Source organism: Prionailurus bengalensis, chromosome A3, assembly GCF_016509475.1.
Source record: "Prionailurus bengalensis isolate Pbe53 chromosome A3, Fcat_Pben_1.1_paternal_pri, whole genome shotgun sequence".
NCBI classification, from domain to species: domain Eukaryota; kingdom Metazoa; phylum Chordata; class Mammalia; order Carnivora; family Felidae; genus Prionailurus; species Prionailurus bengalensis.
This window is the reverse complement of record NC_057354.1, coordinates 61,665,457-61,681,436: the sequence shown is the minus strand read 5'-3', so window position 1 is coordinate 61,681,436 and position 15,980 is coordinate 61,665,457. Positions and strand designations below refer to the sequence as shown.

The window sequence follows — 15,980 nt, the reverse complement described above, 5'->3', positions numbered from 1 at the left end:
TTCCATTCCTGTGCTGAAATTACCCATCTGGTCTTTAGTGTTGTTCACCTTTGCCATTAGAAGTTTTAGTGTATTAATCCCAGTTATTTTAAATTTTCTTTCAAATAGTTTCAACATCTGTGTCATATCTGAGTTTGTTTCTGAGGAGTGTTTTTGTCTCTTGGTAATATGTTGTTTATTTCTTTTTAGTATGCTTTTTTTGTTTTGTTAAAAGCTGGACTTCACATGTAGTATATAGAGACTGAGATAAATATTATTTATGTCTGGAAATGAGCATACCTTTCTTTTTGAGGGCAGAGGGGTAAAATTAATCCGGAGTTGGTCTAGGTTTGAGGTTTGTTACCGTTACCATGTGCACCAGGCCCCTCACATTTTTGTAGTACTTGGGGTTAGGGTGGGGGATGATATGCTAGAGACTTGTTTGTCAGTGTCTGCTCCACCCTGTGATTTTGATTTTCCCTTCATACTGGGCCTCACACTGTAACTCTCTTACCAGTTCCTTGCCAGTCAGTGTTGGTAGGGGAACGTAGGGTGGGTGTTCTCTGAATGAGCCTTACTCTTAGGCAGGCTGGTGCCCCAGAGTCACTCCCTAGAGTGTGTTTTTCTCAGTAGTTCTGAGCCCAGAACCTAGCCCTGTTCCTTTTCCAGGAGTGGAGGGTTTGGAGAACTTCCCCCAGCTCTCCTGGATTTTCACCAGTACCCTAAGGGTAACTCTGTTTGTTGCCCTTCCTCCCCGCCCCCCACCACACACACAGATACATTCACACACACATTAGGGCTTTTGTTCCGAGGGTGAGATGGAGGAGAAGGGTCCCTGTGTCACTGTTCTCCCCCAGTTCTGCACCATGTGGGAGACTTTCTTGAGCACCCTGTGGGCTTTGTGGTGAAAAAGCCTCCAAGAGAGTGCAGATTCCCCTATATTTGTGGCCTGTGGACCTTTACCTTCTCACCAGTATATACCTGGCTAACCTCTACCAGTTCACCAGTCACCCCAGCCAACCTCTTCTTACTAGTGTCTGCCGCATCTCACCCCAGAAGCCAGTGCTTGCATCTCGCCAGTCTCTGCACATGCCTGTCTGTCCTCACGTTTGGGGCAAGTTGATTGCCCTGTGACCTAAGCACTCTAATGAGCCTAACAAAAGGCATTTACTTGCTGTTTGTCTGGCTCCTTTTTGTTACAAGGCTGGCAGTGGCATTCTTTCCAGTGCTCTACATCCTTGGGCAGAAACTGCAGGGGTTTCAAAAACTTAACAGTTTCTTTGCTGTACCCCAGATTGCTGATGTTAACATGCTCATGTTTGAATAAATCCTGGTTTGCCCTGCCAGGCTTATATTCAGACTGTATGTTTAAGCTGTGTTGACAGCCGAATGAACAGTAACTGAGTTAGTTACACAAAGATAAAGTTGCATTAAGAACTCTGTCGTCAGGACAGGAAATCCATAGTCCTGGCTTCTAGCTGTCCTGGAATTGTCTGGATAGAGGCTTTTATAGAACACCCAGGGATTTGGCTCCTTGGAATTATTATCTCGATATAATTTTATCTTTTATTTTGCAAATACTTTTTTTATCTTTTTTTGGAAGCAGAAAATAACTTGTTTGTGAGATCTGTTTTGAGACTCAAGTATGTGCTTGGTATCTTTCTCTCTCTCTCTCTCTCTGTTATAGATTGGAAGTTCCACAAACACCCTAAATGCTCTGCAAATTGCTTTCGCTGATGAAGAAACACAAGTAATCTACCTTTTGACAGATGGGAGACCTGATCAGGTACTTACCAAAGTTGGGGACACAGACAGATTCACCGGTACCCTTTCAATGCTGAGAATGAGTTTGAGGGACTTTTATAACTGCCAGTGAAAAGCTGTTGAGAGATGGTTCCTTGGCTTAGGGACCCAGAACTGAGGTGAGAAAATACACTGAGGAATTCTTTTGTCTGCTGAAATGCAGAGGAGAATTTATATGACAGCAAATGTTGTCTGGTTAATGCACCACACACCCACAGGCCTGGAGACCAAACCCATGAAAGGAGATATCAACCTTCCACTGAGGACTGGTTTATGTTTTATTACAAACTAAGGTAAGGAGATTCTTTTTTATTTTTTTTTCCTTCGGGGACTCCAAATCTAAACATGTCACTGCACAATGTCCTTGGTTTTACCCCTAATTTTAACTTAGTAATCACTTAAACAAAAGCATGCCTTTCTAGTGAAATGTTCTTTGTTTTGCTTAGCCTGACTGGAAAATATTTGAAAAGTTTTAGTGGAGTCTGTTCATCTTCTTTTGAGCTTTGTGAATGAAAGACTAATGCTCTGGGCATTAAATAAACATACGGATTTGCAGGCCAGTACAATGTAAATTAACCGCTGAAGTGAATTAGTATCAACTTGCATCCTTCATTGTGAGGTGTTTGCATGTGAAGAGTGCTAGGCAAATACTGTAAAATATCCTACGTCAAATGGTCCAGGGCTTAAACAGTAAAGCAACTGGATTTTATCACAGCATTAGATTTATGGCAGAGAAGTTATATGTAAAGTGAAATTTTATTTTGAATGATTTTCCAATCAACTTCACTATGCTTTCTGTTTAAAAGCAATTTATTGTGCTTTGCTTATGCTCCATGTGTGGTGCCAAGGTTTGAGGCTACAAAGATGAATAACATCTTACCCCTGCCTTAGGGGCACTTACACTTTGGAGGATGTGCTGGACATGTATGGTTAACTGTGATATGACACAGGGTGTGGGGTTGTTTGTGCTGTGAGATGTCTGGGAGCTGAGTGATGAAGATGGAGAGAAGGCTGGGAGAGTCCACTGAGGAGGGGGCATTTGAGCTCTGTCCGAAAAGAGGAGAAGTAATTTCCTTTGAAATTATTTTTTTATGTTTATTGACTTTTGAGAGAGAGAGAGAGAAAGAGGGAGAGAGAGAGAGAGAGAGAGAGAGAGAGAGAGAGAGAGAGAGCGCGAGCGAGCTGGGTAGGGACAGAGAGAGAGGGAGACACAGAATCTGAAGCAGGCTCCAGGTTCTGAGCCGTCAGCATAGAGCCTGATGTGGGACTTAAACTCACAAACTGCGAGATCATGACCTAAGCAGAAGTCAGATGCTTAACCAACTGAGCCACCCAGACACCCCAGGAGAAGGAATTTTCTAAACAGAGATTATTGGTGTCTTGGGCAGAAGGAACAGAAGTGTGGAAGTATGTGGGCTACCCAGAGAAACAATCTGAGAGCAAGGGCAATGACAGAAGAGTGTCAGGGCTGAGGCTGGAAAGTTTGGTTGAGGAAGATTATGAAGGTCCTTGACGACCACCTGGAAAGAGTGAGTGGGTTTTACCACAGTAGGGGCTGTAGTGGGGCAGGTGGTCCCATTCACCTGTACTTCAGAAATGTGCCTCAACAGTGGGAGGGAAAGACTAAATCTAGATGGGAGCTGGTGAGGGCCCACCTCAGGTAGGAAACAGAAGTGGGGAGGAGAGGACTCTCCTCAGAGATGAGATAATAGAAGTAGCATCAAAGGTTGTGGGGACCAGTTTGGGAGCAGAGGAGGATGGAGTGAGAAGATAGGACCAAGAGAGAAAGGCATCATGATTACTGATATCTGGTTTATAATGATTATGTTAGTAACTGATTTAGATTTAAATTTAAATTTAAAGAAGAAGCAAGCTTGGGAGTTGCTGATGGAGGAAGCTGAGTTTGAGCACCCGTAGTCCATGGATGTCCAGAAGCCTCCAAAAATATGGGGCTGATGTTTGAGGAATATGGGGGCTAGAGATTATGATTTGAAAGTTATCTGGACAAGGGGTCTTTTCTTTTTTAATAAACTCTTGCTGATTTTACTCTTTGCACTATAGGCAATTTAGAAAATATAGATAAGCATATAAGCATAAAAAAGAAAATTTAACTCAGTCATAATTCAATTTTGTTTTGCTTTGTTTCATCTAATATATGCATTTTTTGGCAAGTCATGAGAAATTCTTCCAAAACATCATTCACAATGACTCCATCATATTCCATTATATAAATAAATTTAATATAACTTCTACCTTGGAAATTAATTTTGTTTATTTCATTTTGAATAGTAATGAGTGTAGTGTAATAGTATACCATTCACATGGTATTACAAAGGTATACAAAGATATACCTAGTTACAAAGGTATAAAGGGCATGCAGAGAAAATTCTCCTTCCTACCTCCTGTTCAGTAGCTAAGAGGCAATGTATGTTACCAATTTCTTGTATCTTCTTTCAGAGATTGTTATGCAAGCAGAAGTGTATTTATATATACTCCCTTTCATAAATATATAAATGATAGTGTATTCTGCACCTTTATGTAAAACAATATACCTTGGAAATTGCTTACTATCATTTCATAAAGAACTTCCTCATTTTTTATAGGTGCCTAGTATTCCATCACATGGCTAAGTTATTTAGCCATGTGTCCTGGAGATGGACATTGAAGTTGTTTTCAGTCTATTTTATTATTATATTATTCAGTGCTTCTGTTATACACGATGCTGCAGAAGTAACTATTCACATGTGTTTTGCAGATGTATAGCTATAGCATAAATTCTGAACAGTAGACTCAGCACAAAGGTATATGTTTTGATAGATACTTCCAAATATCCCCCAGAGAGGATGGACCAAGTAACACTCCTGCTAGCAGCATATTGGGAAGGATTCTTGTCCTATGGTCCACCATGTTGGGAAGGATTCTTGACCTACAGTCTGTCATTACTTCTGAGAGTCTGGAATCTTCCGAGAGTATATGCAGAATGTCCTTGTACATTTCTCTGGGGAGAAGATCTCTCGGTTTCATCAGAGGGTCTGTGGACCACTTAAAGATGAAGGACTAAGGATATGGATGATAATTGGAATTAGAAATATACCGGTGACCCAAATAGTAATTTATAAACTCCTAGTCAGGCATTTTATGTTCATATCTGCATTTTCCTCACATGCAGTCTATTTCTCTTGCATTACCCCTCAGATTCTCTCAAAAAAGCAAACGAATATTTGATATTCATGTTCTGTGTAGAGGACATTAAGATGTATCACACAATCTCCATTTCTTTCTGAATTTTCACTGACTTTGTAGGACCTGAATATGTAAGGCCAATGCTATTATTCCCGATACTCAGCAGAATTTTCTGCTTGAAAGCATACACAGAGATGCTATTCAGGATTTAATTCCATAGATACCAACTTACTGCTTGTTTGTTAAATGTCTGGGGAAGAATTATACAGCAAGACAAGTCCTAAATTAACCAAGTGAAAAGAATTCTAGTAATATTCATCTTCATTAAAATGGAATTTATAGGTGTCCTTTGATGGGCATCTCTAGGTGCAAATGGACACTGCAGGGCCTCTGCCAGGAGCAGCCCAGCACATCTTTGGCCATTGTCATTTTGGGACTTCTTTGAAGTTAGGGACTTACCCTGGTAGGAATCAAGAAAATGGGAGTGAGGAAGGCTTTTGCACCATTCCAAACAAAGAGAAATGAGTAAAGCCTAATATGAGGTATACCAGGGATGGGGACATAGAGAAGGCACAGAGTGAGCCACCTGCACAGCCAAACCTCCTTCAGGCAGTTGGGAGAACTGATCCTTGCCTTTCTTGCCACCCCAGTTGACATTTGTGGTGAAAGGGTCATCTGGCTACTGTGTAGACTCAGAGAAGAGAGAACTGGGGAGAGTCTCTCAGGCACACTGCTTGGCCTCATTTAGGGATTGAAGGGACCTCCATGAGGAACATATGAAGGAGTCTTGGGCTGTGAAAGGCTTCCTCAATGTCATGCAGGGGTTCCACATGGAAAGGCCCTGCTACTTTCTTAGATACAGAGCTGCTAGAATAAGTGTGTGGAAGGAGTCAGGGTCAGTCAGGCTGGTGTGCGTGAAAGGTTTACTTCCATGTTCTGAGTCTTCTCTTCAAAGCTCTGAGAACATAAACTAGTGAAAGGAATCCTTGAGTGGGGTGCAGGCAGGAGGTCAGGAATGGCCGGTTTCCGTTGCAGGGATGGAGCTCCTTCTGCAGTCCAGGTGTGCCTGCACCCTCTGCCTAGCTCTCCCAACACCACATTGGGTCCAGTTCAGCAAACACTACCTGAGGCTGGGTGAAGGTGGGGGGTTCACGAGAATACACTAACAGACTTTCTCATGCCTGCGCTCTCTTTAGCTGTATGGAATGACGGAAATAGCTTTGGAGCTAGAGAACAGGGTTCGAAGCTCATCCCCAGCACTGCCCATCTGAATGACCTTGGGCAAGTCCTCTACTGTGAATTTCCTCATCTGTGGCTTAGAACTAATACTCCCTATTCATGAGTAAATGAGATGATGTTCCCATGAATGCATTCCACAGATATTTACTGAGTACCTTTTATATGCCAGGCATTGCTATCAGTCTAGAATACAGTGGTAAGCAAGATGAACCTGTCTTCAGTGAAACTTATGTTTTATAGGGAAATAGGCAATGAGCAAATAAATATATGAAAATGTCAGGTAGCATATGAAAAGCTGAAAATGCTACCCACAGTACCTGGCACCCACAATCAGTACTAAATCAATGTTAATTGCTTTCCCTTCCCAAATATATCAGCTATAAGTCAATACAGGAATAGTTCCTGGCTAAAACTCTACAAAATTAACAGAATTTAGGTCTAGCATATCCAGTCTGGTATCAGGGGTAGTGGCCAGGAGTCCCTGGTAAGAAACAAGGATAACGATAGCCCCACCTCAGAGGGTTGTAGGGAGGATGCAGGCAGAGAGCACAAGCAGAGCTCTTAGTGCTTGGTATACAGTATGTACTCAGAGATGGAAGGTAGGCTGAAGGGAGGGGAGGCAGCAAAGAGGACTTTGCTCTGTGCTTGCAGTTGACAAGAGGGATGAGGTCAGCTCAGTTAGGTTGCTGTTTGGTTAGGAAACCAGCTGATGGCCAGAGGGGAGAGGAGAGAAAAAAGGAGGAGAGGTGGAGGTGGGCTCATGGCCAGGGGCAGGCTCAATTGCTGCAGCCAGATCCAGAGACTGAGGCTGTGTGTAAGTGGTGGTTGGAATGAGGCCAGACCCTGGGGGACCACTTAACCAGTCACCTCCCTGGGTGGGTGTGAGCTGCACAAGGCCAGCCATTGGTGCATCCCGAGTCCTCTCTCCCTTATCACTCTGCCTTTCCAGGGCTCATAAGATGAATATAGGAAGGGTTAAAGACCAAATGATAGGAACTAGAAGCAGAGAATAGAAACTGGCTGAAGGAGCCAGCAAGTTGGGTCAATCAAAGAGGGACTCCTGGCACTTGGAAACTCAGAAGAAGTGGGGACAGGACAATCAGAAGCAGTTTCTGAGGGTTCCTAGCTGGGCTGTGGTTGTGGTGGTGGAGAGATGACAGAGGAATCCATCAGTTCATCTTTTCTGAAAGCCAGATAATGTTAACATTACTTGACAGTCGATCCTTACCAAGAGACAGTTTTTTTTTTAGAGATATCTTTTTAACGTTTTTTATTTATTTTTGAGACAGAGAGAGACAGAGCATGAACAGGGGAGGGTCAGAGAGAGAGAGGAAGACACAGAATCTGAAACAGGCTCCAGGTTCTGAGCTGTCAGCACAGAGCCCGACACGGGGCTTGAACTCACAAACCGCGAGATCATGACCTGAGCCAAAGTCGGACGCTTAACTGACCGAGCCACTAAGAGACAGTTTTATTGCAAATGAGGGGAACAAACAGTCTGGCATTGCTTCTAATACCAAAAATTAGCTTTGAATTTCAGTCCTACCACATAAGAGCTTGATGACCCTAGGAAACAATCTTTCTGAGTCTCAGTTTCTCCTTTGTCTGTGGAGCCCATACCCATTGGGCCATTTAGGGTTGTATGTTACTGGGGAGAAAAGCAGAGGAGCAGACAAATGACTGTAACAATGGAGAGATTTATGTTCCTATGGATAAGAAACCCAGGGGTAGGTAGTCTAGATTCTATAGCTACTCACGGATGTCTCCAAGAAAACAGACTTCTTTTTATGTTCATTCTCTACCATCTTTGTTTATGATTTCCACCATCATGGTTGTAAGATGGCTGCTCCATCTCTAGGGTGTGTCCATTTTCCAGGGGGTGCAGATGGAAAGGGGAAGGACATTAGGACATTAATGTTGTTGTTGTTGTTGTTGTTGTTGTTGTTGTTGTTGATGTTGTTGTTGTTGTTGATGTTGTTGTTGTTGTTGTTGTTGTTGTTGTTAAATCTTTGCCTTTTTACCAGAGAAAAGGAATCTTTCCCCTGGGACTTCCACCTGTATCTCAGTGCACAAAACTGGGTCACATGGCCCATTCTAGCTGCAAAAACATGTCAGAAGATGAATTTTTATGTGTATATGGTTGTTTGTTTGTTTGTTTTTTAACTGGGCACATTACTGTCATGAAAAGAAAACCAGGGCTCTGCCAGTAAAAAAAAGATGGGAGGAACTGATATTAATAGAAAACTATCCATCTTTCCAGCACTGCCTCACAGGATAATTGTGAGGACTAACTGGCATGTTATGCTCCCAGCAGCGTGCCTAGCACGTACAAGGACCCTCAATAACCGTCTCTTCTTTCACTCTGTGGGAAACTCATTGACAATGGCCTTTCTGAGGCTGGAAATTGCTCTTTTGGAGTAGGTGCTTTGGAAGCCACCTTGAGATCCAGTGGCCTCACTCTCTAGAATCCCAATAGCAAGGATGTTTTGCCCTGATACTTTCAGTGCTCTAAAATATAACCCAGCACTTTATTATTATTATTTTTAAATATGTTAAGTTTATTTATAGTTTGCTGTTTCTTTTTTTAAATTTTTTTAATGATTATTTATTTTTGAGAGAGAGAGAGAGCATGAGCAGGGGAGGGACAGAGAGAGAGGGAGACACCAAATTTGAAGCAGCTACAGGCTCTGAGCTATCAGCACAGAGCCCAACACGGGGCTCAAACTCATGGACTATGAGATCATGACCTGAACTGAAGTCAGACGCCCAACCGACTGAGCACCCAGACACCCCTGCCCAACACTCTAAAAGCATGAGTTTTAGGCTTAGGTGCACCTAAAATTGAGTGATTTAGTTAGTCACATCTTTCTTCCAGATTCTTTTCTCCACCAAATTGTGAGCCCTCAGAGGCAATGGCTGAGTCATTGGTCTTCATACTCTCACCACCTGGCATTGTTTGCTTTGTTTATTGAATTGACACCTTTCCAAGAAGCCACTCATCACTGTATAAGGAATTACTAGTTGAGAATCTCACTGTCTATAGCAAATACTAAGGACTTTCACATCTAATTTTTTCTTTCTTTTCCTCTCTTTCCATCTCCCTTTTTTCCCCTCAAAATGTATCATTTCAGCCACCTGAAATGGTTATAGACCAAGTCAAAGTTTTTCAGAAAATTCCCATTTGCACCATCTCCTTCAATTACAATGATGAGATTGCAAATGGATTTTTGAAAGAGCTTGCTTCTTTGACTGGAGGAGAGTTCCACCTTTATAATTTTGGCTGCAAAGATCTGTATCCTCCAGAGCCTATTCAGGTAAGAGCTTAATGAACTGAGAAGAGAGTGTTCACTCTGTACAGGCTGGAGGCCAATGGATAATACCTTAGTTGAGAAAACTGCAACCACAAAGACAACTTAGTCAAGCAAATGAAATCACTTAACCATGTACTCCAAGATGTGGTCCAAGGACCATCTGAACTAAGGCATTTGTGAAAATGCAGATTTCCAGGGTCACACTTCAGAGCTACTAAATTAGACTCTAGGCATAGAGGCCCAGAAATCTTAATTAATAAATTTTGTTTTTCTTCTAGGCTTTTTATTATGGAAAGTTTCAAACATACAGAAAAGTAGAAAAGTATATAGACCCCTGCCTCATGTACCCATCAGTCAGATTCAATAATTATCAACATTTTGCCAAATGTTAGGAATCTGTCTTTTTTTAAGTTTATTTTTGAGAAAGAGAGAGAGAGAGGGAGAGAGAGATTGAGAATCTCAAGGACACTCCGCACTGTCAGTACAGAGCCCGACACAGGGCTTGAACCCGTGAACCATGAGATCATGACCTGAGCCAAAACCAAGAATCAGACACTTAACCGACTGAGTCACCCAGGCATCCCAGGAATCTGTATTTTTAACAAGCATCCCAAGGGGTCCCTACTTGGAACTTTGTTAACCTCTGCTGTTGATAGACATTTGTGGAAAACTTAAGAAAAATTCAGATCCTAGGAAGTCTCCTGACTTCTCAGACTGTATAAGCATGTGACCATCTGATAAATCAATTCATTCTAATGGGCTGATGGGAGAAACTAAATAACATTCTATTCTCCAGTACTCCAGTCTTGGCCTGAGGATATGCATTTCAAGAATGCCCTTCTAGAGAATGTTTTTTATCTTATCGTCTCTCCTGCAGAGTCACTTTAAATCCAGGACAAGCCAGAGCAATGCTGACATTTGAATAAACTACTAGAGTCTGGGGAATGAATCATCTGAAAGGAGAAGGATCGGAGGGAACAATGAGCTCTCTGAGCTCACACAGGGCAGGGAATAGTGACTCCCTCCATCAGCTAGACTGGAAAACTTCATAATCCAATGGACATTGGGTAGAGTATAAAGAAGGATCTTGCCTCAGGAGTGTGAAAAACCAAATGCTGCTCCAGGTCTGCCTAGAAAATCTTCAAAATGCAAGACCCGAAAGGATCGATCTATTTCCAAGGAAGTTAACTGCATCCCTGAACAAACCCCAAGAATAATTATAAGAAAGCAAAAATATCCATGACCCAAGAAAGTAAAATTAACAGTTTCTGAAATTAATTCAAATAGTACCAGGTATGTGAAAAAAGCAAGAAAATACAAGTCCATAAGGAGGAGAAAAAGCAAACACAAAAATTAAAACATGTGCATAACTGATGCAGATATTAGTGTTAGAGCATAAAAACAGTTATTGTAGCTCTATCTGATATATTCAAAAAGGGAGAGATGAAAGATACAATTAAGACACAATTAAAAATTTTAGAGATGTAAACTACAATGTATGAGGTGGAGAATACATGGGCTGAGAAGAACAGCAGGTCAGACATTGCAGAACAAAAGATTAGTAAACTGTAAGGCAGCAATAGAAACTATCCAAAATGTAACAGAAGAAAGAGAATTAAAACAATAAACAAAAACCTAGAAAATAGGGCATAAGTGAGCTGTGGGAAAATTCAAGTAGTCTAATAAATATGTAGTTGAAGCAATAGTGCCAGAAGTTTTCCAAATTGGTTAAAAACTATAAACCCACAGATCCATGAAACACAATGAATGCCAAGCACAAGAAACAGGAGGAAACTACACCAAATCATATCAGACTTAAACTTCTTAGAAGCAGTGACAAAGAGAAAATCTTAAAAGAATAGGGTAAAAGAAGCCGAATTATTTACAGAGGAACACAGATAAGGATGACAGCATATTTCTCATCAGAAACAATGCATGTGAAAAGACAGTGGAGTGATATTTTTAAAGTACTGAAAGAAAAAAAAAGCTCAGTGTAGAATCTATAAACTGAAAATACCTCTCAAAAAGGAAAGTAGAATAAAGACTTCAAAGATATACAAAAACTGAAAGAATTTGTCACCATTAAACCTGCAGTAAAAGAAATATTATAGGCAGTACTTTAGGCAGAAGAAAAACTATACCAGATGGATATACAGATCTACACTTAGGACTGAAAGGCAAAGGATAACTGCATGGGTCGATAATTAAGACTTTTTTTTTTACTTCTTATTTAAATCTAATTATAAGATAAATTACCAGAGGGACTTCCAGTTTCAGCAGTAACGGTGTTGCCCCATTCCTTCCAGATCCTACATCTTCTAGCTAAAAAAAATCCTGGATATAACACAACAAATAAGCATAGGAATATTCTGAAAGGTGGAGAGAAGAAAATAAAATCCCTAGGGACCTCAGAACTTAAGGAATGACATGGAAGTAAGTCTTGGGGGATTTGTTAATGCCTTCCATATATCCCAGATAGGACACTACTGAACCCTCCAATCTGGAATCTCTAACAGGCACAGTCAAAAAAAAAAAAAAAAAAAAGACCCAAGAAAACCTCATTCTTCCTAGCCAAAGGACTGAGAAGAAGGTGACCTAAAACAGAAAACCTTTTTTGCAATACCTGCCATAGTCTAGTCATACACCAATGGAAAAACTTCACCCCTTCCCCTGAGATTTGAGCTGAACAGGGAGCTGATCTTCTGCAAACCCCTGGAAGCAAGTGATGGTGCTCTGATCCCTCTGCCATGTGGCATTTGTAGAGCTGACCAGAGAGCTAATCCTGCATCCCCCACATGGTGGAAGCAGGTGGCAATGCTCTGATCTCTCTGCCAGGGTAGTGTGAGTAGGGCTGAATGGAAAGCTTATTCTCCAGACCCTACTAGACAGAAGCAGGTGGTGTTCTAAATCCTGTGCTGGGGTAGTATCAGAGGAATGAGAAGAAGCTTATTGTCCAGTCAACAGTGCTCTGATTCTCCCATCATGGAGTCCAGTGGCAAGCTGGACTACCCCACCATGCAGCTCTAAGACTTAACAAGGTAGTGTGAGAACACTCTAGTCACTGCCGTGCTTCACCACAGCCCTCATCTGAGTGGGACTCAGTGAGGAGATGAGCCTCCAAAAACACTCCTCATCAGTGAAAATGAAAAAGGAATTGTGATTTGGAGATGGGCAGCACTCCACTTTCCCCCTATCCCTGGTGCCAGTGAGGGTTGATAGGAGGCTGAGGCTCCATAACACTCAAAAGAATAAGCATAAATTAAATGTGAAATAGGAGTAGCCCTCCTGTGGTCCTCCCTGAGTGGAGAACTGATCCTCCACCCATTCCAGTATCAACAAGACCAAAGGAGGCAATGCTATGTGGAGCTCCCCAGTACTCTGACTCCCTACTCTTAGGGGCTCTCTCTGTGAACAAAGTAGAGATTGCCGTCCCACACAAAGAGAGCTGAACTCCTGACACTGTGACAGCTTGCTTTGACGATAATAACTGGGAAAAAAAAATTACCAGATACACAGTTGTGCCCAAATGAAAGTAAAATTTAGCCATGAGAGCCCCAAACATATAAAAAGTGTACTAGAAAAACGGGTTCCCTAGGATAAGTGGGTAGGACTAGCCAAAGAGACACAGCCACAAGTGGTCTGGTTTGGGAAGCCTTTTTCCCCAGAGACCTGAGATTCTTCTCTGCACAGAGACACCAGAATGTGTGCGGGAAAAACAGGCAAGAATGATCCAGCCAGAGCAAGTGGTCCATTCCAGGAAAACTCTTCCTATGGGACAGGGACCCTCCTACCCCACCCAGTGACACAGGACACCCTGGGGAGAGAGTAGAGGCACCAAAAAATACCTGGCTATGTGACTAGAGGAAACTCCTTCTGCCGGCTTAGACAGCACCAGCAGGGACCAGCGGGAGCTCCAATGACACCAAATTAATAAAGGAGACCAAAATAATATCAAAAAGGCTCTGAAAATTAAACTGCCATTGGAGCAGCAGCCCACAAAAGTAGGACAAAGTCCCACATGCTAAATTTAAACAGTTACTGTGAGCTAAAATAAAAGTTTTATTTTGAATTTTTTTTAAGTTTATCTTTATTTTGAGAGAGAGAGAGAGAGCGAGCAAGTGGGGGGAGGGGCAGAGAGAGGGAGAAAGAGAGAATCCCCAGCAGGCTCCACACAGCCAACATGGAGCTCCATGTAGGGCTTGAATTCACAAACTGTGAGATTGTGACCTGAGCCAAAGTCAAGAGTCAGATGCTTAACTGACTGAGCCACCCAGGTGCCCTGAAAATAAAAATTTTTAAATAGGACCTAGAGTTTCATAACACAATATAGCCAGAATGTTCAGGATACAGTAAAAAGTCACTCATCATACCAAGAACCAAGAAAATCACAACTTGAATGAGAAAAGACCATCATATGATCCCAACACTGAGATAGATGAATCAGATGTTGGAATTACATGACAAGGATTTTAAAGAACCTATTATAAAAATGCTTCAACAATCAATTACAAGTTATCTAGAGAGAAATGAGCAAATAGAAAATCTCAGCGAAGATGTAGAAGTTATAAAAATTTCCAAGTGGGTATTCTAGAACTGAAAGATGCAATAAAAAGTAAACTCACTGGATAGGCTCAGTGGTGAGAATGCAGATGACTTAATGTTATCAGTGAACTTGAGGTCAGATGACAGAATTCTGTCAATCTGAACAATAGAGAGAAAGCCAGAACCATGGGAACCTATAGAACAATAATGAGAGACATTAGTATAATCGGAGTTTCCCAAAGAAAGGAGAAAGAAAGGAGGGTGAAAGACTACATGGAAAAATAATAGCTGAAAGATGCCCAAATTTGGTGAAAGATACAAACATACAGATTCAAGAAAATGAGTAAACTCCAAAGAGAAATTTGGAGTGGACAACTTTGCAGTCATAAATTTGACAACTTAGAAAAAAAAAAAGGACCACTTCCACAAGAAACAAAAACTACCAGAAATCAACCAAGATAAAATGTGCAGTGTGAATCACACCAAAATAAATATTTTATCAAGAGAAATGAAAGCAGATGTCTGAAAAAATACTTGAACACAAAAGTTCATAGCCTGTTTATAATAACCCAAGCTCATAAAGTCCCTCAACCAGTGACTAAATTTAGGTATTCAATACATAATATAATACTACTCAGCATCGGTGAATGAATTCCTGATTCATGCTGCAACCCTGGTGAATCTCAAAGTGTATGAATGAAGTTGGACAAAGAATACATACTGCATGATTTCATTTATATAAAATTCTACAAAATTGAAGCTATAGTTTCTATATAGTGACAGAAAGAAGATGAATAGTTGCCTAGGAATTGGGGGGGGGAAGGGTTTTAGGGTATGGAGGATGGCAAATTTACAAGGGGACCTGAGGAAACTTTTGGGGGTTATGGATATGTCTATTATCTTGATTGTTATGAAGATTTTACAAGTGTGAATGTCAAAACTATTCAAATGGTACACTTTACATACATTTGGTCTATTTTATATAGTTTTATATTCATATAAATTTTATATTAATTATACTTCACTAAAACTGTTTATTAGAATGGAATAATATGAGAACTACATGAAATTCTTTAGATCTTTTCTTGATACAGTTGGTTTTCTGTTAGAAATGTTTGAAATTTGAACTCTTCACAATATGTTTACTTCTCATTTTGGCAGAATGAAGATCTGACTCTTTTAATTAAGGAAATGGAGCAGGGACGAAGTGACCTGGAGAAGGTACAAAACCTTTATTCGGAGTCCTTGATCATGGATTGGTGGTACAATGGGGAAAAGGAAGGAGACAGTAGGTGAGTGTGCCAGAGCCCCTGTTTTTCCCCTCAGATGCTCTGCTCACTCTCCTTGCTACCTCTTTTTTCTGTAGTACTTCTGGGGATTTCTTTTAGTGAAAGGAATCACTTAGCATGATTATGTAGGAATTTTTTTTAAGGAAAGAGAATTCATAATCTAATTTTATAATCTAATATGTGGCTTAAAGAGGCCACATATTTACCTTTATATGTAAGTTCTAAAATCCTTGTGTGGCACTTAAGAGAGCAATGTTAACATCTCATCTCCCATGTGGATAGGCCCCCCCCCCACCCCCAGCAGTGACAGAGCACAGCAGGAGTGCTATGTATTGTAGCAGATTTGACTCAGGGATCAGGAGCCCCAAGGGTCTCTGTGTGATCTTGGCGAATCTCTAACTTCTCTCCATACCTGTCCATTGCTGAGTCTCCATTTCCTCATCTTGGAAATGGCAGCTGTGGTGGTAGGTTTGGGATAGATAATTTCTCAGGTCTTTTTCTAGCCTATAATCTAATATGCCTGTAATTAGTAATTTTTTAAACAAAAATCAAAACCACACCAATATTCAGAAATGGTGTCAAATCTTATTAATATAATTTAACATTATACAGATATTCAAATATCTCAGCTTCA

At 41.0% G+C, this 15,980-nt stretch overlaps 1 protein-coding gene across 7 annotated transcripts in view; it reads left to right on the top strand.

The window, feature by feature from the left end:
* VWA3B (von Willebrand factor A domain containing 3B) overlaps positions 1 to 15,980 on the top strand; it is a 202,340-nt gene that overhangs the window by 111,943 nt on the left and 74,417 nt on the right. For all 7 annotated transcript variants that reach the window (XM_043603224.1, XM_043603225.1, XM_043603222.1 and 4 more), the window contains exons 13-15: positions 1,667 to 1,765; positions 9,336 to 9,518; positions 15,219 to 15,349. In XM_043603224.1, coding sequence (XP_043459159.1) covers positions 1,667 to 1,765; positions 9,336 to 9,518; positions 15,219 to 15,349 — 413 coding nt within the window. The remainder of the gene's footprint in view (positions 1 to 1,666; positions 1,766 to 9,335; positions 9,519 to 15,218; positions 15,350 to 15,980) is intronic.